We start from the raw sequence: 11,530 nt of genomic DNA, 5'->3' as shown, positions 1-11,530 counted from the left end.
TTTCATCCCTACCTTTGGGTTACTTTACCCAAAAGGCATTATCTAGCCATACTGCTGGAGAATCTTACAAAGTGGGAGGCATGGTTCGTTATCACTGCTGTCCTGTGCTATGCTGCCTTGGGGAAGTTGGTCTGACCGAAATGGGAGATAGCCCTCCACTCTGGTTGGCACACAACGGTCACAGACCTGAAGCAAAGAGGCCTGTCTTATCTTGCCACTTAGCTTTCTAGAATGTTGCAGTCTGCTGAGACTGAAATGCTATGTGTCACCAACACTGCTAACTTCTCAGGTGCTATGCTAAGATCCCTTAGGGTCCCTTGAGCTCTAACAACTCATTCTGGCCACGTTATTTCTAGCAGGCAGAGAAACATGGGGAAGACAGCACAAGGGCCTGGATCCCAACTTCCCTCAGTTTGAAGTCACACCGCAGGCTGTCTCTGCACTTACCAGATCCACAACTTTTCCCTTGACTCCATGACATCTTTAAAAGACTTGAAAGGTTTCCCCTTTCCACATGTTATCTCACAGTCTCCAGAGCCACTCAAGGCATTAGACAGTGTCTTACAGATGAGGACTAGAGGCTCAGAAGAGCTGAATCACCGCCCAAGGTCACAGAGCCCAGTGATTAACAGCAGAGCTGCCTTCTCTGCATCCTATGCTCTGTGCCAGCCTTCCTTTGAGAGCCTTTGGTGGGCAGTTCACATGCTTCCCATAAGCTTGCAAAGCTCATTTCATTAAGCACATTCCATAGCCAAATAGGTCCATGATAAACCACTTTTAACTTGGGTGTAGTGGCTGATGTAAGTAGGTGAAATATCCGGTGTGCCCTCAGTGAGTCACTGAATGGCCCTAATCTTAAGCAGGTAGAGTGGGGCAGTGGGCCAACTCCTCCTGACCCATTTTCCCTCACAGCCTGGCTGCCCCAGAACTGACATTCTGCCAAGGGCACACAGTAGGGGCCCACCAGCCAACCATACCCCTTTTGTAGGTAAGGGAAGAACAGCTACAAACTTACCTTCGATCTTGCAGTCAAATCTAGCAGCACTTCCCTCCACAACTTCTAAATCACGAATGGTCTTAGAAAAGTAGGGTTTTACATGGGGCTTTTCCTCAGCGACAGCCTCAAGGAAAGCTTGGGAGACATCTTCTAGAAGACGGGGAAGAGGACATGGTAATTTCTTTATTCCTTGTTCTCTCCTCTTCCTGGTTTAAAAAAGCTGACTTCTTTTTTTCTTTTTTAAGTTGTTATAATTTAGCAAATAATGGCGCTTAGAGGACTGAATCATAAGCACACCTTTCTCCTGGGGACTGGCTGGCCTGCTGCCAAATGATTTTGGCAGAAGAGAGAACTGTGACCAAACTGGGGAAATGTTTGGACTCCCTCCCTTATGCTGACACACTGAAAAAGGAAATAATCTTTAAAAAAGTTATCTGGCTGCATTTCATGCTGCTTCAGGATTCAGTTGAGGGTATCGAAGAAGGACGGAAGCACGCCATCCCACCTGATCTCTGTACCCCCTCTGCCCTCCCCTGGAAGCAGCAGGCCTTCATCTGCTCCTTGGAAGGGAAGAGCCAGGTCCTAGAGGCATCTGCGATTTGCCAATAGCTCTATTCTCCACACGGATACTGCCTTCACAGTGTATGACTCTGGACCAGGGTTTGGGATTGGTCCAGGGAAAAGCTGTAACTTTGAGTGGCTCCTGATCCTCTCCTTCCCCTTCAGGCTATTTCTGGGTCACCTGGAGAGTGGCAGGGCTGGAGCAGGAGGGACCAGGCCCATGTGCAGCAGTCTCGGTCCCGGGCTGCATCAGAGCAGCTCAGCAAGCAGCCTCACCGATTACCCTGTCTTATGCACAAAGGGAGCTAGACTCAGCTTCTCACCTTTGGATACGAAAAGCATCAGGCAGTGGTGGGAGGTGGAGGAGTGTCTCAGGCCAAATGAGGCACCTCAGGATAAGGGCCAGACCCTACATGCATCTGAAGCAGGAAGAGGCCAAGGCCTTCACTGAGGAGATGGATGGGGCAGCATCTCAAAGACGGTGGGCAAGTAACTAACCCTGTTGGTGTCTAGGAGGGGCCCTGCCAGTCACTGTCTACCCAGTTCAAACGACATATTCCAGCATCATGAAAAATACCAAACAAATATGGACTATATGAGTCAATTTTTGTTTAAAAGGAAAACGCAAAGACACGTTAAAAAAACGGATATTTTTAAAAAGTACACTGCTATATGTGATTTTTATTTTATGTTTGCCTGTTATACAAGCATCGCTTTTGTAATGAGAAAAACGAAACTTTTAATAAAGCCTTTGCTAATTCTTATGTAAAATATAGGGAAAAGGTTAGTGGAGATCATCTAGTTCTATTAGACAAATAACTCTCCTTCTGAAAATAGTTAAACCTAAGGTGAAACAATTAAAGAATACTACATTTAATAATTATTGTCAGGGCAGTGTAAAAGTAGTTTCAAATTTTTCCTTGTAGATTGTATTATTAAAAAACCCAATCCCCCCACCTTAAGAAAAAAAAACCTCTAAATGCCTGTCCATCCCCCATCCCTTCCTTTGTCACCATCGGGCTGGAGAAAATCTTCCTGGAGCTCCTTACCTTCAGATTCTAGTTTTTCTGCATTGAGTGGGCTGGTTGGTGACCCTGTTGAAGATTTCCTGCCACTGAGCCCTGAGATCATTGCCATAGAGGAGAGTCTTCCAATGGCTCTCACAGCATTGCCCGTTTTCTGGAAAATAGACACTGGCGTTGGACTCAGGCGGTGTCACTGGTTCCAGCTGGGCAGCGGGGCTCAGGGAAAAGAGCCCAGCCCAGGAGAAGCAGCTGTCCTTGAAACAAGGGCCTCCTGCGTGCCGAGGTTCTGCAGAGGAGTGAGCCCAACCTTGCTCTGCTCAGCACTATCAGCGTGTCAGAAGATGTTCGGAGAATGGAATGGGGCCTGGAACCAATGTGTGCGTTAATGTGACTAAACAAGGTCAACATGAGACAAAAACCCTTTTCATACTGTGCTTCAACTCCCATAAAAGGGATAGTTTATATAAAGCAACTGCAGGCTGAGACGGCTCCAAAGACTTAACTGCTGACAGGGCCCAGTGGAGGCTGTTTCTCATAAAACAACGCTAGTGATAGGATTTTAATTGGCCAAGAGAATAGTTACTACGGATCCCACAGGTCCCGCTGGGAAAAGAGAAAAAAAAAAAAAAAGGCCTTCTATTGACCATAGGCAAGTCGCTTAACCTCCCTGGGCTTCAGTTTCCTTCTCTGTATAAGGAGGGGGTTGGACAGGATGATCTCCAAGGTCTCATTTAGTTCTATTTATGATTCAGATACTTAAAGAGATTTCGAGAAATACTCTGGCTGGCCCCAGCACAAGTCTACAGTTCTTCCCTGATGTACACCCAGCATCAAAAAGCAGCACCCAAAGAAATGAAAAGCACAGCACTTTGCTTTTCTTAGTCAAGGCACCTTGGGAGAGGACAGAATTTTTACTGAAAAAGATGCCAGGACTTGAAAATTTTCTTTGCATTGTGAAAATTCTACCAAGCATAGGATTTAGGTCAAGAAGTCCCCAATTATACACATTGTGTCTGTGTTTCTCACCTTTAAGTAAAGATTCTCACCCCTTTTCTAAGGTCAATGGAATGACTAAGACAAGAAACTAAGGCATAACCACTGCTTTCCAGCCCTGCACCCAAAGCGTCTTTTGAGGCGTCCAGATGCTGTGCACCACAGACTAGCTGCTGAGAGAGGAAGGAAACAGCCTGACAAGGGACAGGCTAGTTCTCTAACCACTCATTACTCTGCTAACGTGTGCAAATCACTTCCCCTCTCTGGGCCTCACTGTTGGACCTGAAGATTCAAATCTCCCTGCAGCTCTAGTCTTCTACAGAAAGACTGTGATTCAGACACGCAAATGTGCAGCAGGGAACGCTCCCCTTGAGCCCATGGGCTCCCTAATCCCAAACACCTGGATGCAGGACTGTCTCCACTTGTATGGTGTGGAAGAATGAAGTCTTTCCTCTTCTGTTAACAAAATGACTAATAGGAAGCTATGAGAACAAGGCAAATCAAAGCGTTACAATATTTCAGAGAAGGTGGCAAATAACAAACGAATAGACCACACATTGGGGGAAATTTTCCATCAGATGGAGCAATAGACCATATAATTTCTAAAACAGGAAGAAATGTAAGTGCTCAACAGGGAAAATCTTAATAACCCACACATCAGAGGTCAATCTTTGGAAGCTGCTTCATGGGAAAAACTAGTTGGTGGGGAAGTTATTTGTCAGAACTATATGTTCTAGCCTTCCAGTTTCATGCCTTTGAGCTGAAAATTGGTTGCTGCTTTACTAACTGAGACCTTTGGAAATTTTTAAAACATCAAAAAAGAAAGATTCAATTCTTGATAAGTTCCATTCTTGTCTTGAGGAGGCCTTTTTCTTGTTGGAGGGCAATTTGCCAAGGCTGGGTTCCTCTGTTCCAGGCGGGCAGGGTCTGTAACGGCTTCCCTAACAGAGCACAGACTCCCTCCCCTGGGAGAGCCAGCGAGGGTGACTAACCAGCCTGGTTTCCCAGGACTGAGGGATTGTCCAGGATGAGGGGCTTACAGGGATAAAGCTGAGACAGGCCCTGGAAAACCTCGGCAAGGTGATCACCCTAGAGCCAGCCAGCCATCATGGGCCCTACATAAACACCAACAGCCCCAAGACTACAATTTCCCCTGAGAATGCGTATTATCTAAATGTGATGGCCAAGAGTACTCCGTGCTATACTGAGTCAAAAGCTTTCTTCCCCAAGGCCCTTTGGTCCATACTGCTGAAGTCTTTGTGGTTCTCAGAGAATAAAGATGGCTGCCCACAAGCCTCCAATTCCTAGTCCTTTGCTTCCATTTTGCATGCAGAGGCCCTGTTATCCTGCTCAACTTACCCACCCTCAATGCTATTACTCACCACCACGTCTCTTCAACATTCTTTTGATATAAATAAAAAACCTACCCTCTTTCAGAATAACTTCATTCTAAAATCAATAATGCAATGAGTCATCTATCTATTGCTTGCTTGTTGGGGCTTGTTCCCATGTTACTTCCTTCCCCTTTTATGAAAACCACACCAGGGGCTTCCCTGGTGGCACAGTGGTTAAGAATCCGCCTGCCAATGCAGGGGACATGGGTTCGAGCCCTGGTCCGGTCCGGGAAGATCCCACGTGCCACACAGCAACTAAGCCCATGCACCACAACTACTGAGCCTGTGCTCTAGAGCCCATGAGCCACAACTACTGAGGCCACGTGCCACAACTACTGAAACCCCCGCGCCTAGAGCCCCTGTTCTGCAACAAGGGAAGCCACCGCAATGAGAAGCCCACGCACTGCAACAGAATAGCCCCCGCTCACTGCAACTAGAGAAAGCCCGCGCGCAGCAACGAAGACCCAACACAGCCAAAAATAAATTTAAAAAATCCTTAAGAATGTCATAAGCTTTAAAAAAAAAAAAACCACACCAGAATGATAGCAAGGAAGCTTTTCTTACGCAGCTGTAGAGCGCTGTGGGCCCCCTGTGCTTGCCCTGGCCCTCTCCCTCCACAGCACACCCCATTCTATCCCCCTCCACTCCACTCCGCCTCAGCACACAGAACCTCAGCTGCTCTCAGAGGGAACCCCCTATTCCAGGGGTGCTAAGGTTCTGGTTTCCAGAGTTTAAAATGTGGAAAACATTTTCCTAAGGAGGAGATGTAACACAAGGTGGTCAGATGCAGCTGAACTATTACCAGTGACAATATGCTTCAGGGACATTATGTGTTGAATGGGATTTTGCAGACTACTTTTCTATGTAATTTTGTGAAACATAACCACTGTTTCTGTGGAAAAGCCATTTCCAAATGCTGCTACCTATATTAAAATAGGAAATTAATGTTCCTTTTCTGAATTCTGTCCTTTCCCTTCTCACTTTCAGAAAACCTTATGGCTGATAACACTGTAAACAACAAGAAAAAAATGTGATTCAGATATCACCACAAATTATGGTTTCCGGACACATCTGACTGAAAAATTCCATTTATTTCCTCTCCCATTTCCTTATCTCTTCTCTGCGCCTATCCCCTGGGTTTAGGCTCTTCCTGGCTTTGGTTCACCAGCAGATGTGTGGATGCCTCCAGAAGCCTGAAGTAATAAGGCTGCCCTTTAGCCCACGGCCTCATCCAACCAAAACCCAGTGCAATTCCCTCCTCTGAGAACTGCCCCACCCCCATACCAGTCACCGTATCTGCTCCAGAAATACCGCTATTTCTTTGAGATCTACTGGCCACAGGATCATTAATAAAGCCAACCTTTGATTTTGTGGTCCTCTTGTGGCTTTGTTTTTTTTTAAAGAATATTTGCTCCTCTGATTTCACTGGACCCTAATGGCACCAGAGGGTAAGGTAAGCGGCACACGTGTTCCAACTCACCAGGTACTTGACAGAGGCCAGGAGATCCACCCAAACCTTCAGGCGGGGCTAACCAAGAACTGACTCCCACTTCGGGGAGGCCGCTGAGATGTGCAGGGGGTGAAGTCTCTCAGACCCACACACCCGAAGCCCCTCTCTCACCTTTGCTCCTCTCAACCTTTGTGTGAACTTGGACTTTTCAGTGAACTGCGGTTTAGTCATTCTGTGTGGCAAATCACCAGTGTCCCAGTTGCCCCTAAAATGGTGGTTTCCTTGTTCTCTGCCACAAAGGCAAGGTCCAAATGCCCCAGTCCCCTGAATGCCCAGCTAAAAGACTGCTCCTGTCAGGCCAGCATGATCAGGGTGAGGTCCAGTTCCCACCTCTGCGCCTTTTCCTCCGTCTGTGCTGTTATCCCCTCCTCTCTGTGCTCTACTCATGTTCCATGGCCAACTTCAGACTCCTGTCAGACTCACATCCACCTCTGGTGTGACTGGTTCCATTCTCTGTCCGCACTCACATATATGGGAATGGAGAGCTATAGTGAACATTTATAATTCTTGGTGTGTGTTATGTCCTTTTATGTCTATTTGCTTCAGGTCCCTGTTACACTGTACATTCCTTGAGTATAGAAACCATGCACCCTCCAGTAGCCCAGGAATTTTATAATACTAGTAGTGATAATAGAAATAAAATAGATCATGATAAGTTCTCTATGGTTTTGGATGATCATTTTCTCCATCTGCTAACAATCAGAGGCGATTTGTGTCATTAAACTGTGTGCTGTTAAGACTGTACGCTGGAGCCAGTCTCTGGGTTTGAATCCTGGCTTTCCCACTTACTAGCTGTGACCCTGGGTGACCTTCCTAACCTTTCTCTGCTTTGTTTGTCTGAGAACTGGGGATAACAATAGTACCTGCCTCCCAGGATTAAAAAACTACATAGAGGGTGCTTTGAATGTTCCCTATACGTGGCCAGCCCTCCATACATATTGGCTGCCGATCTCATCTGTGAACACTTACTATGTGCCAGGCCATGTGCTAAAGGCCAGATGAATATTCTCTCATATAATTCTCACAACAGTGAGAATCTCACAAAGATTTGGTACCACTAATATCCCCATTTTATAGATGAGAAAACGAAGGCACAGCAAGGTTAAGTAACTTGGCTAAGGACATGTAGCTAGTAACATGCAACCTCTCTATGTCTCTCCCATGTCTCTCTTTGTGGAACATGTGCCCACCTCCTTCACTGTAAAGAAATGCAAGACCGTCACGCTACCTATAAGGAGATCACATTCCCCAGGGCTGCCAAATAGTCCTAAAGGTGACATTGCTCGTCCCTAGTCACGAAGACATGGAATGTCAGTCTTGGTCCCAGACTATTTCAGAAACAAATGTAAACATTTTTGGAGTGAGGCCAGGGCAAGTTGGGAATGAGGGTAGCTTGAATAAAGCAATTATGAGGGGCGACATCCCAGTCCAAAGTGACCCCTCATTACCTGCCATTTTCTTCTTGCCATGTACTTCTTCATCCGGTCCTTGGAGAGTTTCTTGGCCTCCATGTTCTTGGTGTCTTTCATTAGCCATGTATGCTGAAGGCACTGGGTGCAGTCCAAGCGGTTTCTAATAGAGGCAGAGATCAGAGGGTTTCTGAGCAGAAGGGGACCACAGAGACTGCTGGTCAGATCAGAAACGGGAGGTCACCTGTCCCTAGTTACACAGGGCAGAGCCCAGGGCTGTCTGCTCCCAGTCCATCCACCATGGTGAGAATCACTGTGCTCTTGGCCTTTTTCCTCTCTTGGTCTGGGTTACACTGACTAGACCCAGAATACTTTAGTGTTGAGAAAGCCTAAACACCAGTAAGCAACTGGAGTCTCATGACCTGCCCTTGGGGTCTAGGGAGGCTAAGTGCTGGAGGGCAGACATGTCTGGGAATGACTGGCACCGTATTCCAGGGTGGGGTCATTCTGCTGGTCACGTGGGGGCTGGGAACTGTGGAGGCCCGATCCTTCTGCCTCCTTGTCTGATGGAGAGAAGAGTGAAACCTTAGGCCCAAACCTTCGAGAATCAGTGAACTCTCAAATCTTATGGTGTGGTTGAGTATCAGGTTTTTCCCATTAAAACTCAGAGATCACATTCTCTGGGCCTGGGGTCACAGCCTAACTGGCCAGTGGTGGAAGGTACCTGGCCACACTCAGGCAGGCAGCTCCTACACGAGCTAGATACAAAATAAGCATCCAGCCAGAATAGCTAGGAGTATGGTCAGGACCGGCAAACAGGGTACCTCCCCTGCAAGCCCCAGAAGGGGGGCTGAGGTTTCAGCAGGGCGGCTGCAGGCCACAGCTGTACACGGAAAATAAAAGGGGCTGTCGTTATTCACACACAAGCTGCCTCATTCCGTCAACAGGCAGTCAAGCGCTGCTTTTCAGGTGAGGTTTCTGTGCTTCGAAAGACAGGAGAGTGTCGGGCACCAGGGAGCAGGACCCTCGCGCACGCAGTGCCCATCCTCCCCTCCTCGGGTGCGGAGGGGCCCACGACAGGGAAAGAGAGTCCCTGCCTCTGGACGCCAGTCCGGGGAGTGGGGAGGCCGAAAAGACTGAAATCGCGACCCATTACTTCATATCTTTCTTTAGCAAGCTGCTGATAAAGTCCTTGGCGTCATCGGAGATCTCATCGAAGGCCTCGTCGTCAAAGTCCCAGGTGGCTGAGGTGACGTTGGCTAAGGTTTCGTTATCGTTGTCACCCATGAAGGGGGACAGTCCACTGACCCTGGGGGAGGAGAGAGGAGAGCAGTGAGTGGGGGAGGCCAGCAGGGAGGGCGGTCCCACCAGGGGAGCGCTCCCTGAGGTCAGAGGTGAGAGCGCCCCACACGCCCCCACGCCTGCCTCCCCTCCCACCCAGGAGAGAAGGGGGCGTGGCTCTCAGCCTCTGCCCGCTGGCTCACTCACTGTACTTCTGGGGTGTCGCCCGCCTGTTGACACCACCTGCCTGTGAAGCTGAGGCGGAGGGACTTTTCTTCAGTTTACCACTTCCACACAGCACTGCAGGGCCTTCCTCCCTGCCTTCTGTTCTTCTCCAACACCCAGGCGAGAACTTCGCCCTGCAGAACCTTCTCCAAGGTCCTGGGGGGAGGAATGGCCTCCCTCGCAGGGCTCCAGGCATGCGCGCGCGCGCACACACACACACACACACACACATACACACACACACACCCCGTGGACTGGTCACGTGGTACAGCACTCATCACTGCACCCTGTCCCGCCCTCCCACCTCTCACCATCAGCATCAAGAACAGGGCCAGCCCAAGTGGGGCTCGGCAAGGGTGTGTCCACGAAGGGTGGACCTGCAATGCGGGTCTGTGATCCATCTATACTTGACGTCAATGCGCCTGAGGCATTTAGGCCAAACCAGAAAACTTCCCTCAGAGGAACCATGGCCTGTTCATTCGCTGGGTGACCTTGGACAATTCCCCTCATCTCTCTGTGTCAGCTTCCTCCTCTGTTAGATGGACAACCTGCTACTTGGAGTGGTCACCACTGCCACCTCTCCCTGTTCTCCTTCTCCTGTGTCCTCATTCTCATAACAGCAGACATCTATCAAATGTTCACTATGTGCCATGCACTGGGCAGAGAGCTAAAACAGATGGACTCATTCAGTCTTAACACCACCCTTTAAGGCAGGTAACTCATTACTTCGTTTAACAGATAAGGAAACTGAGGCACCAAGTGGGGGTAAGTAACTTGCTCAAGGATTTGCAGTCAATGAGCCTATTTCTTTTTTTTCTTTTTCTTTTTTTTTTTTTTTGCGGTACGCGGGCCTCTCACTGTCGCGGCCCCCCCTTTGCGGAGCACAGGCTCCGGACGCGCAGGCTCAGCGGCCATGGCTCACGGGCCCAGCTGCTCCGCGGCATGTGGGATCCTCCCGAACTGGGGCACGAACCCGTGACCCCTGCATCGGCAGGCAGACTCTCAACCACTGCGCCACCAGAAAAGCCCAATGAGCCTATTTCTTAACCGCTAATTTGTACAGTCATTTCTAGGAAGATGAAGTAAATCACAGCGTACAGCACTGGCAGGAGGCCTGGTCCGCAGTACGGAGCTTGGTCTGTGACCATAGCTATTATGCAGTTCTTCTGTACACAGTTCACCCCCACTGCCCCATCAATCTGTGATCTCTGGAATGACTCACTTACCAATAGCTTAAGCCAAATAAAATTTGGAAGGTAAAGTATCTCAAAGCCGAACGGAGCAGACATCTGGCTTACTGGCCTCACTTCTCACCTCTGGCGGGCACCTCATCTTCCCCCCAGCCGTGCAGCCCGCCACTCACCCTGACCTAGGGCCAGCTTCATGGGCCTTGGAAGAGCCCCACTCTTGGCTTCATGCTCTGCTGCCATCATTTTGAAATTCTTAATGTTTACACAAGTCACCCCACCTTTTTATGCTGCACTGGGCCCTATGATTTATGTAGCTGGTCCTGCCCTGTCCCCACCTGAGCCCCATGAGATGGATCTAGGGCCCTCATGCCATCAACCTTCCAAGTTAAGGCTTCACTAACAACCCTTTCCCCAAATCCCTCATCATAAACAATAATGCAAACCGCTCGGGAGCTGTTTTGGCATCCAAGAGGCATCAGCTTATGAAATACACTTGGCCCTGAAAACTAAGTTTTGTAAAACAAAATCTATTGAAATATTGCAAGGAAAGCTTGCCATGGGAGGAACCCTCTGGTGAAAATCTTCATTAAAAAGAAGAAAAAGAGCTCTTTCAGTGTGAATTATCTCACCCTAATCAACATATTTGTGCTTTTGAATAAAAGAGTTTTATAGATGGCATTAAAATATCTTAAAGCAAGACACCCATTTATGTTCTCAGAGGGCATGGAGATAATCATTCTCGATCATATCACAATGAGGGAAGGGTGGGACCTCACCAGGCCAGAGTCTGTGCTGTTATATGCTATTCCTTTCCCCTCTCTGGGCCTCAGCTTCCCCCCTTATACACCAAGGGTACTGGACTAGAATTCCTAGGGGCTCCCAGGAAGCCCATAGGCTTAACTAGTCCCATCAAGAAGCAGCCTGACTCTTGCTTGCCAGCTACAT

General features: G+C 48.5%; 1 protein-coding gene across 15 annotated transcripts in view; it reads right to left on the bottom strand.

Moving 5' to 3' along the window:
- MYLK (myosin light chain kinase) overlaps positions 1 to 11,530 on the bottom strand; it is a 265,973-nt gene that overhangs the window by 3,226 nt on the left and 251,217 nt on the right. For 13 of the 15 annotated variants that reach the window (XM_067738675.1, XM_067738679.1, XM_067738673.1 and 10 more), the window contains 4 exons: positions 9,046 to 9,198; positions 7,929 to 8,052; positions 2,608 to 2,737; positions 1,016 to 1,147 (listed from right to left, as the gene is read on the bottom strand). In XM_067738675.1, coding sequence (XP_067594776.1) covers positions 1,016 to 1,147; positions 2,608 to 2,737; positions 7,929 to 8,052; positions 9,046 to 9,198 — 539 coding nt within the window. The remainder of the gene's footprint in view (positions 1 to 1,015; positions 1,148 to 2,607; positions 2,738 to 7,928; positions 8,053 to 9,045; positions 9,199 to 11,530) is intronic. The other 2 variants (XM_067738671.1, XM_067738681.1) reach the window with 1 other exon arrangement.

Source organism: Pseudorca crassidens, chromosome 5 (assembly GCF_039906515.1).
Source record: "Pseudorca crassidens isolate mPseCra1 chromosome 5, mPseCra1.hap1, whole genome shotgun sequence".
Taxonomy (NCBI): Eukaryota; Metazoa; Chordata; class Mammalia; order Artiodactyla; family Delphinidae; genus Pseudorca; species Pseudorca crassidens.
Note: the sequence above shows the minus strand (reverse complement) of the source record. Positions and strands in the feature narration are given on the sequence as shown.